General features: G+C 41.5%; 1 protein-coding gene across 7 annotated transcripts in view; it reads right to left on the minus strand.

The window, feature by feature from the left end:
* Positions 1 to 258: 258 nt before the first annotated feature.
* The window catches only part of arhgef19 (Rho guanine nucleotide exchange factor (GEF) 19), a 21,393-nt gene continuing 6,415 nt past the window's right edge, over positions 259 to 15,236 (minus strand). For 2 of the 7 annotated variants that reach the window (XM_019891678.1, XM_019891679.1), the window contains exons 2-16: positions 9,881 to 10,458; positions 9,323 to 9,805; positions 8,651 to 8,783; positions 8,205 to 8,290; positions 7,869 to 8,125; positions 6,963 to 7,123; positions 6,733 to 6,885; positions 5,473 to 5,602; positions 5,297 to 5,371; positions 5,141 to 5,230; positions 4,178 to 4,341; positions 3,382 to 3,540; positions 3,208 to 3,290; positions 2,548 to 2,652; positions 259 to 1,610 (exon numbers count right to left, since the gene is read on the minus strand). In XM_019891678.1, coding sequence (XP_019747237.1) covers positions 1,456 to 1,610; positions 2,548 to 2,652; positions 3,208 to 3,290; positions 3,382 to 3,540; positions 4,178 to 4,341; positions 5,141 to 5,230; positions 5,297 to 5,371; positions 5,473 to 5,602; positions 6,733 to 6,885; positions 6,963 to 7,123; positions 7,869 to 8,125; positions 8,205 to 8,290; positions 8,651 to 8,783; positions 9,323 to 9,805; positions 9,881 to 10,458 — 2,812 coding nt within the window. In that variant the 3' untranslated portion in view covers positions 259 to 1,455. Of the gene's footprint in view, positions 1,611 to 2,547; positions 2,653 to 3,207; positions 3,291 to 3,381; positions 3,541 to 4,177; positions 4,342 to 5,140; positions 5,231 to 5,296; positions 5,372 to 5,472; positions 5,603 to 6,732; positions 6,886 to 6,962; positions 7,124 to 7,868; positions 8,126 to 8,204; positions 8,291 to 8,650; positions 8,784 to 9,322; positions 9,806 to 9,880; positions 10,548 to 15,236 lie in introns of all 7 variants that reach the window. The other 5 variants (XM_019891674.1, XM_019891675.1, XM_019891677.1 and 2 more) reach the window with 4 other exon arrangements.

Below are 15,236 nucleotides of genomic sequence, written 5' to 3' on the forward strand. Positions count from 1 at the left end.
GCTACGGTAGATTAATCCACAAAAAACTGCTGGCGGGTCTTGCATAGACCTGTAGCAAGCAATCTGGCAATGAGTCAATGGTTAGAAGAGCCTTAAATTGGAGGGTGTGGCTGACTGACAGAGTCACTCTCACTAATGGGAGCGTGCACAGGGGGCTCATGGTGCCGAACTGTGAAACAATAGTTTGTTTTGACTGTCTGTGTAAATACTTTGCATAGATACATAGATGTACCCCCCAAAGCAGAATAATGCACAATTCAGTTTTTTAAAATCCTGTTTTAATGCAACGCTGCACCAAGACAAGACACAACACTATAGAACAATTCCAATTCATTTCCTTGGGTTACAGTAATTGGCAGACATCCAGGCTCATACAATACGTGTTATTAGATGTAGGTTGGTGATCGTAATTTCTGAACATAATTTCTGATCACAAATTAGAAATTAAATTAGAATGCATCAACTCTTAACATATAGAGAAACGTACCGGTAGCTGAAGAAGAATAAATACACATTTAAGTTATAAGCAGTCAAAAAGAAAAGAAGAGATAGAAACATTTGACGTTAAGAAATCATTAGAATATTGGTAGAGTCGTTGCAAAACGCTTATTCCTGTTGTAGTGTGACTGAAAAAGGCAGTATTGGAATGGTATGTCTTATAAATGTCCAGTGAATTTCATTCATGATCTTATAGAAAAATATTGAGCATTACAAAAAAAAAGAAAACATTTGGAGATTTGTATTTTATTGGACAGTTTGATTAAGATACAGGTAGCTGCTTGAAAATATTGCTTATGTGTTGCGAAACTTTTCACTGATGGTTCATTTCCTTTTATTATATGGGGGCCGCATGGCACAGTGGTAGAGTAGTTGTTTCCCAACCCAGAAGTTGGTGGTTCGATCCCTGGCCATTGTGACCATGTCAAAGTGTCCTTAAGCAAGATACTGAACCCCAAGTTGCTTCTGATGCTGCGTCATCAGAGGGTGAATGAGGTATCAGTGTAAAGCACTGTGAGTACCGGAGGTAGAAAAGCACCATATAAGTGACAGCCCATTTACCATATTATTGCATAAATTGACTCTGCTGTCTGTCGGCTCAGAGATTAAAAAATGTGACAAGATAAACATTGTGAATCTCTCTCTCTCTCTCTCTCTCTCTCTCTCTCTCTCTCTCTCTCTCTCTATATATATATATGTCAATAGAAAAAATGTTCGACAAAGAAGGAAAAGCTTGAGACATATCCATGTCACGTTGTAATGTTACAGTGCACGAGTGAGTCAGTTGCAAATAATTTTCTATTTATCCTTTATAAAGTGTTAAGAGCTTGGTTTTATAAGTTCAATGGAGATTTATCTTTACAGCAGGCAACAAGCGAATGCTCGCACTGGCCTCCACATAATGTGTCTTTGTATGGGAAACGTTCACCACTCAAGAAGTTGCGGGAGCTTAGCTGGCTATTCCTCTCCTTCCAGTTTTTGTGTGACACACTTGATGCGAATATTTTCTCGAAGGTTGCGGAGACGTGCACTGCGACTTGTGATTTCCTCCACGTAGGGCTTGGGGAACCAGCCCCGTTCCCCGTCGGACAGCCGGATGCCTTCCACCCAACCTGGAAGAGTGATCAACCCCATGAACATTGAATGGGGGAAATCATGATGGTCCTTCAAAGCCTTTTCTGCTGATGGAAACATGATCAGAAGCACTGACCTGCATTTAAATCGAATATCTTACATCTCAATAGTCGTTTGCCTTCATGTCATAGCGTGTCTGTTGGCTGCATGAATTTCACTTGTCTATGGTTTACCATTTTCTTATTTTTTGTCCAATCAGATTTCAGCTTCGACATGTTGTCGCTATCATATGAATGCAATCATATGAATGCAATCTTCCCAGGATCTTCAGATTCCGGATTGCTGGCCGATGCCAAATCTACAGTGGTAAATCTAAGTTTACCAATTAAAGTCAACCAGAGTTCAGATTCAATAAATAGAGCCAGCGAGAAGGCTTAGGGTGATGTCAGCATTTTTCCATCCTCTAATTGGTTCAGAGATACTTGAATGAGATTCCTGTACATTAGTTGAAACCAGCGACTGAGCAAGAGAAGACGACTGTCGGACATAATTGAAAATTCATTTTCAAGGTGGCCTGAGCGAAGGCCAACATCCAAAATGCACTGCCCGCCACTGGTTCTCCTCTGTGTCTCCCTCTCCATAGAAAATACCAAAGGATTTACTGAGTGGTGTAATTTCAGACTTAATGTGGGCAGCCACTCCAGACACCAAACTATTTTTTTTTTCACTATATACAAACAAAAAGTCCCGTGGTCACTCCTAACTGGAGAAGCCAAAAGGAATGAAGATATACAAAAAAAAAGTCAGTTTTGAATATATTCCCCTTTTGTTGAAGAAATGTGACAAATAAGCCTACTGTTTGTTTTTTTTTTTTGTTTGTTTGTTTTTTTACATGGGTGTGTTGACATGTGATACCTTCGGCATTTACTTGTATATTGTGTGACATGGGCATGTGTTTTAAAACCATTTTCTCACCGTCACTTGTGATGGTCTTGGCATGGAGAATGTCTGCCTTCTCCAGTGTTAACTCATCATGTTCTTGTGCCTGATAGCTTCTAATGCACTGGACCTGAGATATGTCTGAGATGAGAAAATAAGGAAATGCGATAATTAGAATGGTTAGCCTTCATGCTTCACAGTGAACCACACGCGTCCAACCTAAGAGGTGTAGTAGGGCAAAACAATTTGTCAAAGTCAAATCGACAACGCAAAGTAGTAGGATGCAGTTTTCACATCGTTAATAATAACATTTAAAGGAAAAAAAGTTGGATTTTGTTTGGTCGGGTGGGCTTGTGTATGTATTTATTTATTTATATAGTATCTAGATAAGTTCAGTGCTTGAAGTCCACATGTTTACATATCATTGTTTCATAAAACATGAATACTTAATTTTGTGAAGTTGTTGAAGTGAAAGCTGTAAAGACGACAAGCCAAAGTGTTTAGTAAGTTAAGACCTCTTTTGGAAGTATAGATGAAGTGTCTTTCGTATGAACTCATGTTTCATTTGCCTTTATTTTAGCATCAGCCTAATATATGACACCAAAACATTTCTGTATGTTACATCTGATATTGCTTCTTGTAATACAGATCACGATTAACATTTTTCAAAATCCTTCAGCCTTACTGTAGACTCACCATCATTCTCACTGGCTTGCTCAATGTCTTCTCGAGGATTGGATGGAAACATGGCTGCAATCCATCGCTGCTTTCCGCTCCTTCTTGCACACAAAATCAACACAACTTAGAGTGCACTTTTGATAAAAAGCATCCAGTTATGCTCTTATGTCCACTTATGTCTTTGGTACACACTCGGTGTTTGACTTGAGCAGAATCTGATGTTTGAGTTGCTGTCCTTCACACAACTGTAGGTGGAAGATGAAGCCTGAGATTCCTTGCAGCTTCTGACTCAAATCCTTCACTTTTAGCTCTCCTATCTTGGCGTGAACAAACACCAAGAACTTCCATGTGCTGCAACACAACCACAAACTGTTGGTTACAAAATCAAACAATGTAGGACTTATTCACGTCCTCCAAAACTGTTCATTTGGAGGATAGCTTCTCCTTTTTTTCATGTTGAAAGTATAATCATCAAACATCCATCTATTTTCTACAGTGCTTGTCCTCATTAGGCTCGCAGGTGAGCAGGAGCCCATCTCAGTAAACTTACGAAGAGGGAAGGTTAAACCCTTGACTGGTTGCTAGCCAAACACACGGCACACAGACCAACAAGCATTCACACTTATTGGCAATTTTGAATCTTCAATGAACCTAACTTGCATGTTTTTGCAATGTGGGAGGAAGTACCCAGAGAAAATCCACAGATACACAGGGGAGAACATGCAAACGCCACACAGGAAGGCTGAAATTCCAACCCTCAGAACTGTGAGGCTGATAAGCTAACCACTAGGCCACCGTGCTTCCTGAAAGTAGAATCAAACAAGCAATTTAAAAAAAATTAATATATATTTTCATTTCATTTTATTCCCATTCAGAGTTCGTGTATCATCAAAATTTGAAAGATAATGATTCAGCTCATCTGGCTAAGGCCTTCCCTAAGTGGTAACGTAGGATAAAGCTGTAATAAAGTGGCCTGATGGTGACCTACTCTTTTCTCCTGGACAGCAGGAGGCAGTCGTTGAACAGGTGCAAGTATACTGGCTTGGTGGGCAGCTTGAGTTTGGATCCCGAAATACTCATGGTCTGCATGTCCACCTCCAGAAGTTCACCGTGCTTCACCAGCCAGCGAGACTGAGAAATCAGAGGGAAGATCTAGAAAGAAGGAAAACGTGTGTTTAAGTCTCTGTAAATGAAATAAATGTGTTGTAAATGACACACCCCACATAGAAGAGTGTTGTTAACAACCTGCCAAATTTGAAAGTTTGAGTGCTTTTGGTTGTGTGAAGCACAGTGAGTTGCCTTGTCGATGAAATGTGGCATGTATAGTAAATAGAATTGCTTTAACCGCATAAATCTCTCTGTTTAAAGCCACATATGACTGGAATATCTCCAACTGGGTCACCTGCCATGGGAGGCGCTAGCCACTAGCTAACTTGCGAACCAACTGCGGCTCCTTGGAACTGGACCACCAGCTGTGGACACGTCTGTGGTATCACCTCCTCACTTGGATTTTAAATAACAACATCGAGCTGTTCTGTAAATTGTGGCGTCCAGGGAAGATGCATTTTCAGGGTGTAGGCATAGCTAGCTAGCTAACGTTATAATGTAGCAGCATAACTGGGCCTCTTGATATTTGGAAATCGCAATTGCACTGCATAACCATGAGATGGGAATGACATCACTCAAGTTTGTCAGGAGCACCGTTTCAGTTACGCACTCTTAAAAAAAATACATAAAAATTAAAAAATAAGAGAGGAAAACTAAAATGGCGAAGAACAGCTTCGCACTATATCGCAATAATTCAGTGCAACAAAGTTTTTAGTGTTTGCACATTTTAAACAATTATCTTCAAACATTTATAATGTATTCCAAAAACATCTCTGAATTCACTTTATGGGGTTCGAATGTTTTGTTTTTTCAATCAACAGACAGTAATCAACAGACTTGTCACCTTGCCCTCAAACTGAATTTTCTTATTGAGATGGATGAGTTCCTCCATCCTCTTCATGGACTGCACGCTGGAGTTGCACTCCTTAATGATCTAAGACAAGATCGTCACCAGAGTTAGAATTGTCCACAAGTCTTTTTAGCATGAGATATTAAGTACCTTTTTTAACTCATTGAAAGCCTTTGTTGCAGTGTCTTCATCTCTGGAGCCTGGAGTGGTCCTCTTTAAGATGTTCTACAAACATTTTAACATTCTTTGAAATGTATCGCATCAAAATCTCGTGTTACATACATATTGTGCAAATATAAAGTGTCTGCAGGGTGTTTCAAGTGTACCTCCACCAGCATTTTAAGCCGAGTGATCCTTTGGAATGGGAGGATTAGAAAGGAGGTCAGAGGAAGTCTCTGGCAGACGCTGTCCTCCTCCAGACGGGCCAAAGTGGCAGGAAAGCGAGCTTTCTCCTGCCTGACGATACAAGAGGGGCCATGTTGAAATTATCATTAGAAAAATTCAGTTTAATCCTAATGCACAAAAAACGCACAATGCAATGCACATGAGGGTCCAAAGTACCAGTAATTGGCTGAGGCTTCATTTGAAATGTATTTTATGACTGAATAGTCGAAGGGAACTTCATTTCTTACTTTTGATGACCACAGATAAACATTCCAATGTGTTGACTTTTATGCTTAACTGAAGAAAAATAGTTTACAAACATGTCCCAAAAATGACTCATTAGTCCAAGTCTTTTATTAAAATTAACTGACTTCATACTATTAAGAATGTATTAAGGGCTATTAAGAATGTATATACAAAAAAAAAAAAATCACCCAGTTAACTTTGGAGCAAGCTTTGCATCAAAGGGAACATTATTGCACTTGAGAAATTCTTCGGCTCACTACAAGTTAAGTCATAAGATAAGATAAGAAAACCTTTATTAGTCTCTGAAATTCTTCGGCTCACTACAAGTTAAGTCATGCAGGTGTATATGAACGCCCAACACAACCACCCATGTCGACTAGAAAATATTTAACGGCACCATGTTAGACAAAAGTTTTTGCTCTTGTCATGCATGTGTATTTTCAGGACAAACACGACTAAGTTGTTTTGCAAAGCTTGTGATGGGAGGCATTTTACTCTTGTTCAGACAAATCACTGGATGAGCCTGCCACAGCCCACATACAGCACTTGCATCCTGCCAATTTTTGCTCTCAAGTCAAAGCAAAAATATCGTCCGAACGATGGCTTGTATCTCGAAGGAACTCATTCTCCTGGTCTGCTTGGAACATTTAACCCTTCACTCTCTGGCTATGTTCTTCAGCTGGCAGAAGGCTGTTTCAGTGACTGATTTGATACGAATGCTGAAAGTCAGACCCGAGTCCACCAGCACACCAATGTTTCGGACTTGTTCTTTGGTTTTTAAAGGCAGTGGCTCTAAGTGTGTATTAACAGCAACACTCTTTTATTTATTGCCAAAAACAATTACCTCTCTTTTGTTTTGTTTATGATGAAGCAGATTTATTATTTTAGACAGTGACATAACAAGGCAAGAATGAGAGAGGAGATGACTGAAGCAACAAGACATAGACCCTACTCACAGGAGACGCTGATAGGTCTGTTCTTGGTAAGCCTGGTTGGTTACATAAGGTAAATAGACCCTGCGCAGAGCCGGGCAGTGATCCAGAACAATGTCACACACGTCAAAATGCAGAATGTCTTCCTCCAACCTGCTCTCCAAGTCATGAAGAAACCTGCAAGTAATGGAAAGTGCTGGATACACCCTCATGACAGACGTGTTCAACGACAGGCAAGTGCCTCAGGACTTCACCTCTCACTGACATCTTTGACTTCGGGCAGCTTGGAGAAGAGCCACTGCTTGTCCTGAGCGCCAAGACATTCGGAGAGCTCCTGTGACAGCATGAAATGATCCACAGCGATGGTCAAACTTCGGATGTATGAGGCCTCAGATGTCACCAGCTCAAACTTGGCCTAAAGGGAGGAGTAATGAGTTATTAGCTATGAGCAGACCCAGGACACTGGATAGTAATGGACAACCCAAGGTAAAAGTTTACTTTGTAATAAATATGTTCTATGTGCCCGCCTAGCACAAACAGTATTCTGATTAATTTGGTGTTTGTTGAATAAGAATTAAATAGATGAATCCATCCATTTTCATCTATCGAAAGGGGCTGCCATTTTGTCTTTATGCCGCTCGCCGCTGTCGAGTGAAACTGACATCCACCGGCCTTGGGCTTAATTTGCGAGCGTCGCAGCGCGTCTGTTTGCTGGATTTGGTTTCATGACATTTACAATGAGAGCTCGAGAGTAGTTTGACATTGATGGATACATTCATCTGCTTAATTCTTATTCCACAAACGCAATATTAATCAGAATACATTGGATCCCCACTATTCACGTAGGATATTAACCAGGCTGGCATGTGAATAGCAAAGATCTGCTGGATTATTATCCATCCATCCATTATCTGAACCGCTTATTCTGACCAAGGTCGCAGGTGTGCTGGAACCTATCCCAGCTGTCATCGGACAGTAGGCGAGGTACATCCTGAACTAGTTGCCAGCCAATTGCAACTGTGTTATGTTCAAGAACATTGAGAAAAAAAAAAATCCACAAATATGAGTTGCAGTGGTCTACTGCACTTTGGTTAGACACATGGAACAAATTTTTGCCTTGAGTTCAGCTTTAAGGCTCATTTGTGTGATGTGAAAACAACCTCCTGCAATTTTCTCTGCTCATTGCTGAAGTTGTCCAGCTGACCACTAGAGCGCACGTCCGGGATGTCCTGCCACAGGGCAAAAGCAGAACCTCGCGAGGAGCAAAAGGAGCTGGATGGAGATAGACTGGATGGAGATGAGGTCCCATCGGAACCGATGTCTCTGAGGCCATCCTCGTCTGTGCCCAGCTCCTTTCCCTGTTGCCTTTGGATCTCTCTGTTAATGGCAACATCGCTGTATTCTTGATACAAGATGGCTACGGGAAACACGGAAATATTTTTCAGGTATCCGCTTTTAAACAGATTCAGAAAAAGAACATTTGTGGAAGAACTTACAATTTGGCAAGAACCTTGATAAGCGATTGGAGCAAGCAACAACAGGCGATGTGCACAAGTCTTCCTCAATGGACCTCTTCCGGATTCTGTCGCCATCAATGTTAAGTAAGATCACCACAGTGAACCTCCACTTATTAATTCATTTCATTGCTCTTTGCATAACTTTGCTGTCTTTCTGTAATACTTTAAGATGAAAATTTGAAGGGGGAGTTTGCAATTTTCCATAAAAATCAGTTCTTGTCATATCTTTTAAAAAGGTTAGTATGGCTTGACAGTAGTACATTTGTGAAAAATTAGTTAAGTAGCAAACTCCACCCGTAATTAGCCATCTCAGGCGATGGCCATGTCGCCAGTTTCTGTTAACTGAAAATGACATCAGAGTTGCTCAAGTCAATAAGCAAATATTCCTTTACAAATAAGGCAGTTTTCTGTGGGAAAATACTCACCCAAGTTTGCTGCTCCACCAATGCGTTGGCACTCCATTGTCACTGCTGGACGGTGGCGGTGCAGGTCCTACAGGACTGTTGGGGGCGCTCTCACTGCAGCCTCCTGAGCTGCGTTGCTTTGCGTTGGATTTATCTAGAAGCGGTTTAAGTACCAAGTAAGTCGTGGAGATGTATCAAGATACCTGCTTTTAAAAGTCGGAATGCATAGCCCAAGAAAAAAATGATTTGGGGACCTCCGTTTTTGCCAATAGTATTGATTATGTGTCATTCGTACACCTACTATATACTCATTGTAACACTGGCAGTGTTGTTTCCCTTATTGTCAACCTGACATGTCTGAACCTATACTTTTTAAAATCTCAAATGGTAGCAGATTCTAGAGCACATCGGGTTGATTTACACAACATCATAAGTGATAAAGCAACTAGGCATATTTTATATATATATATATATATATATATAAAATTTATGTTAAAGCTGTCACCTGCTTTCTTATTTGGGGGTTCTACAAACTTCAACGGCAATGTGCAAAATTAGTTGCTAATTAAATGGAATAAATTATTCCCTTTTCCTCATCTTGCGTATTACCTTTTTTGACTCTCGTTTTAATTGACAATTATTTGTTTAAATCACGTCATGACATACATCCTTGTTCTTGTTTCCACTACTCACTATCTGGGCTTAAACCGCCAGAACTCTGTCTGTCCTTGGAGGCAACTCGGGCTGACAGCGACTTCCCCAACTTCAAGGTGAAGGAATTCTTTCTTTGGGACAGCTGGAGTCTGGAAATCAGTTCTGAGGCCGAGAAGCGCCGCCGCTCGGGGTCTACTTGGCGACTGCGCGGTGTGCTGCCGCACCCCATTGCCATCATTGACATGTACTGACTATCTTGTCTCACACCCGGTTGTGAGTCCTCCAACATCGGCAGCCTTTCTGTTGGTAGATGGAGAATATCATCCTGAATGAGGTTCTGCGGGTCCGCTGTGGCATCTGTAGAAGAAGGGCTGGTTTTGGTGTCTTGTGAGGATTGTATGCTGAGGTCTTCCTCCAGGAAAGATGCGAAGGTTACAGGGAAGAGGAAGTCCGCTTCCAGGACGGGGCTGCTGAGAGAGTCGTCACTCAGGCTGTCTGGAGAATAAACCTGCATCTTACGGCCTGCAAACAACAACTCAGCATATAATAGAATGGACATCTCACATCTGTGAAACTTTAAAGTAAAGGCTCACTCACGGATGGACTTCTCTTTAAGCGAACCTTGGGATGTTCGCCTCTGCGGTTGGTAGGAGTCCATGTTGTGAAACTCTGGGCCCTCGGGTGAGGATGGAGAGCAAGGTATCTGGGAGTCCCAGGAGTCTCTGTTTGTGCAGAGGGATGACAGCGGGAAAGCCAAAGGGAGACTAAGCACACTTTGTGCTCCTCCATCGGGCTGTTCGAGTAAATACGTCCTATGACCATTTGGACATTTGATGGCGCCCATGCTGGTAAGACAAGAGTTTGACGTTAGCGGATCTTCCTCCTGGCCCGTTCCCTGGTAGCTTTTTGCCCAGTCAATTAGTTCACTCTGCGAGTGTTTAAAAGAGTCGAGGGCTGGAGCGTAGGTGGCACATTGTTGTTCATAAGGAGAGCCATGTCCATTTACTCGAGTGCTCGCTGGTGGCCGATGATCGATGAAGGTCAAAGTCTCCTGCTGGCACACGGCCACATGCTTGTGGTGACACGGGCGGGGCAGAGGCTCGTCGTGATGGGCGTCAGAGATCAGTGCCGCCGACTTGCCTGGGCCAGGGAGCCACATGCTGGGACCGTCTCCTCTGCAATGCAAAGTGTGATGGTGAGGCTGGAAATCAGGAAAAGGAGAGAGTCCATACCCAGGAAGCATGGCTACTCAAACACGCCGGATCTGAGGGAGAATGACAGGAAATAGAATATAATACAACATCGCACAAGGACTGTAACATGGGGAATTTTCTACTGTACCACCAACATAAATTATTTTGCTTCCAATTTTGTTTTTAAATGCAAATTTTCGGTCTATCCTTCTATTTTGCATCACTAACGAAAAACATTCAAATGTGTTTGCCTGCAGCGACACAGACAGGAAATGAGATTTCACCTTCCTTTTTGTGGAATTGCGTGTGTTGTCAATGCGCAGCTGTTGAAAAGCAACACCTGTTCTAGTGAAGAAAAGTAGGACAGTGCGCCTTATCTCTCTGACTGCCCACCCCACACACACAGCAGATAGGTAGTTAGCACAGATGGTTATGTGTTCCCAGACAAAGGGTGTCTTTATGCATGTTTGAGCCTGGCTGACACCCGAGATTCTGTGGGAAGCGCTCACGCTGATCCGCTCATATGGTGGCAGCCACCGGGCCCTTGACACAACTTCGATCTTATGCTGCATAATGTCACAAGGTGACTGAGAGGCCAGCAAACGTCACTTAAAGCCACATTCCAGGATACAATTCAAACAGTTTTTGTAAGCATGTCACAAAGCGGTCTCGAAAATCCCACAAAAGGCATCAAATGATCTTATTCCACCTGCGCATTCCTTGTGCTCCAAGTTTCCAATTACGCCAATAGAAATCCAATTCCTGAGATGTGTCATTTTCCCTGCCCTAGCACCAACAGGCTACCGTTTGGGGCTTTATGCCCTCTAATTTCACTTTGGCTGCTGTAGGGCACTGATATGTTCTGCTGCATGTGGCACAGCGGGGTGGTGCATGGCAACAAGTATCAACACTTAACACCAAAAGTGTAAATACAGTGAGCCATTTCCTCCTGTCACAGTCGGAAGAAACACATTGAAATGTAAAGGCCTCCACATTGCTTTGTGCTGCATTGCCCCAGTTGAAAACATGTTCAACTGCAGCCATGCTTAAAAAGTGCATTGGGTTCTGTCTTGAATGTTTGACTCCCTGTACTACTTTGACATAAAATCATAACCCGTGCTTTGGTTCCTCTCTCATATGGTCATACTATATTCAAGCATGTTTCTATTATAAACTAGAAAAACAAGGTTAAGGTTCAGACTTTTGGTCTTATTCGGAAAAATGCAGACAAATTAAATAAAAGGTGACATGAAAAAGTCTGAAATGAAACAAGTGAATATCAGTATTCCTGCTCAGTTGTAATTTTGTATTTTATTTTTTTGCCGGACTTAGACCCAATAGAGCGTGCATTTTACCTTCTGAAATGAAGACTAACGGGTGAAACCCCCAGAAACAAACAAGAACTTAAAGAGGCTGCAGTAAAGGCCTGGAAAAGCATTTCAAATGAAGAATGCCGAAGTCCGATGAAGTCAACGGGTTGCAGGCTTGACACAGTTATTGCAAATCAAAGGTTGTGCCACCAAAAATGAAATATTGCTCACTTTAATCATGTCATTGTTTTATATTTATGGACTTGTTTTTTTTACTTTTTTCGTGAACAAGATTAACTACTGGTATATAAAAAACCTTTACTATATACCATGTAAAACTAATCTAATCAAAAGGGAAATTAAAAATAATCAACTGAGATGACTGCCGTTATAACTGGGATGTGGCTGTGTTCAGAAGTAAACAATCACATTCAAACTCATCTTCAATGGGAGTCAGCACACAACTGCCACCATTTTAAGTGTCTCAGATTAACCCCAAAAGAAATTCAGATGTTCTAGTAGGCTATTCCTGACATTTTCTTGCTTTCTTGCAGAAACCTGAAGTCCAGCTAAAGAAAAACAGTCCCAAGTATAATAATACAACTATAATAATACTTGGGACTGATAATACTACCATCATGATTGTAACTATGGTGTTCGATTATATTTTTTGCCCTTTTAGTTCTTTTCTTTGGTGATGAGGAGTTTTTGTGTCAAACATACTGTACCTTTGACAAAGATATGTTTCTCATTGCTTTAGCAACCCCAGACATATTACGTCAGCGTTCTTTACCATCGACGGACCAGCCAGAACACACCACACTGGTTCGAGTCAGTCACAGTGGGGTGAGAGCTGCTCGTGCGTTTGCATAGTATGTGCGTGTGAGATCACAACAGCACACTAATTGCATTGTCAGTGTACACGCGCGCGCGCGCGCACACACACACACACACAAGTGCGTTTGCATAGTATGTGCGTGTGAGATCACAGCAGCACACTAATTGCATTGTCAGTGTACACGCGCAAACACACACACACACACACACACACAAGCCCGCACTTGTGGAATTTTTCCAGCGACAATGTGTATGTGTATGTACTTTGTTAGATTTTAATTATTTTTTTTAAACACTCAGGTTTCAGCCTGTACGTATTGCCATGTGAATCTAATCTGCTGAGATTCATCGGTGCTGGCTGATGCAACTTAAACTATATTAGCTGATTTGCTCGCCTTGGGTCCTGGGTTCAGTATAAAACAAACATACTACGGTGCTGGCTGATGCAACTTATTAGCTGATGTGCTCCCTTGGGTCCTGGGTTCAGTATAAAACAAACATACTGATATACTGTTCATTGAGCCGTCTCATCTTCTCTCCGAGCATCAATATAGCATTAATATTATCTGATTTTTGCAGCAGCGATAAAACAGCTGGAAGCCTCTTTTTTGATGAATTGTTCAGCACTTGCCAAACCACCATTAAAGCACTTTATTGCAAGTATGCACTTGCAATCAAAGCAAAAAAAAACAAAAAAAAAACCCATTGATCACAAATTGCATGCATCGTGTCTTAAGGCACCATTTGTGCATTTAACAATAAGCATCTCTGGTGATTATGACGTATTTTATTATAGTGGGTTATGTTTTTGTCATGTTATTATCTAAATGTTGATAAAGAACTGCGAGCCATTCTCTGACGTGATTGGATAGCAAAGGTCACCAACCTTGAAAAACGTCAATATGCAACACTTGGATTCTATAAATCTCTGCCAGTCTTCCTAGAAAATCAAGGGACACAGGCAGATTACGTCAGTTAAGCCCCCACGGAAATTCCCAGGTACCAAATGCATGGCTGCCACTGTCTAAAATCGATAATGAGAAATAATTACATTTTGTCATTATAAGCATTTTAAGACCAGACTTTTTCTTTTTGATGCGGTGATGGAGGGGTGAACTCAGGTCCCCTCCTGCGGTCGTAAAGACAGGTGTGGACCCTTGAGGAAACGGTTGCAAGGGGCTGGCTTACCCAATGTGGATAGATGGCGCAGCCTCAGGAAACATATTCATGACGGCCCAGACACCAGCAACATTCAGTCTGACAATCTGTCTGCCAATTACACAAGGCACACGTGAATGTGCATGCGCACGGGTGGAAGATGCAATTTGGTCAAGACTGCAAGGGACGGGACGTACAGTGAGGAGGTAGGGTGAGTTTGCGTTGTTTCCTTGCAGCAAGCCAACAGAAATTTATGACAGCCTGGAAAAAAAACAACCACCACCATCTCGCAAGTAAACACGAAGAACGTCTGGACCTTTGACCTCGACAAGACTGACTCTCCTTTTGCCCTAACAAGCTTGCTCTCATGTGACAAAAGCACAAAGAAGCTTTTGGCAAGCTTACGCCATTTCGATCATGACACATGGTGTCATAAAATCTTCAAGTCAGCATCCAGCCAAATATGTGCGCACATAGTGACATTTGAAAATGAGCCACTCCATGAACACCTCAATCTGACACATTGGCAAATAACATGAAAGAAGTTAAGCTGCCATTAAAATCCTAACATAATGCCATAAACAATGTTTTTTTTCTCCATTTGAACTGGATATTTTTAAAAAGTGTACACACCCCTGTTCAAATGCCAAGATCATCATTTCACTTTTTCCATCAACAATGTGATAAATAACCAGTACAAATGATTTTAAATATTTTGTTATTCTCGATGAAACAAGTAGTAAAATACAAACGACTGGTTGCACAAGTAAGCACACCTTCTTATAACTGCAATGTGGCTCTGTTCAGAATAAATTCATCACATTCAAACTCATGTTAAATAGAAATGAGCAGATTTTTTTTTCCTTTTTAAGCCGAACATATGCGTCAGCCCCATTGAAGTACTTGAAGTCCTTTTTTCAGATTGAATCACTGTAATGTGTGCTTCATGTCAGCATACTATTAGCATAAATGTCATACTATAAAACTCACCCCTGTTACTTCAATTTTAGGAATTTCAATTTTAGTACGATAAAACAATGAGAAAAAATTACTTGAGTCATTCAATATGTGTATTAGATTTAGAATTGGGGGGGTGAATTAAAGAGGACAGAAATGATCCAAGTTTAACTTGAGAGAGTTAGAGCAAACAAATGGCCCTTGCTGCCTTGGCTCAGTTTTAGAGTGTGTACATGTTGTTATTTTTTTTCTCCTTCCTCTCACATGAGCACTGGCACTTTGGACTCATCCCGTTTATTACGTGAACAGGATGGAACATGCTACCTTTTCAAACAAGAAACGCACCAAACAAATTGACCGTCCAAGAATTATTATCCTTGAAAGAAACTGACTGGATTAAAGACTTGGAAAAACACAAAGACACCGACCTGCTGTGTGTGTGTATGCGTGTGTGTGCGTGCGTGCGTGCGTGTGTGTGTGTATGTGTGTGTGTGTGTG

Source organism: Hippocampus comes, unplaced genomic scaffold, assembly GCF_001891065.2.
Source record: "Hippocampus comes isolate QL1 unplaced genomic scaffold, H_comes_QL1_v1.1 scaffold174, whole genome shotgun sequence".
NCBI lineage: Eukaryota > Metazoa > Chordata > Actinopteri > Syngnathiformes > Syngnathidae > Hippocampus > Hippocampus comes.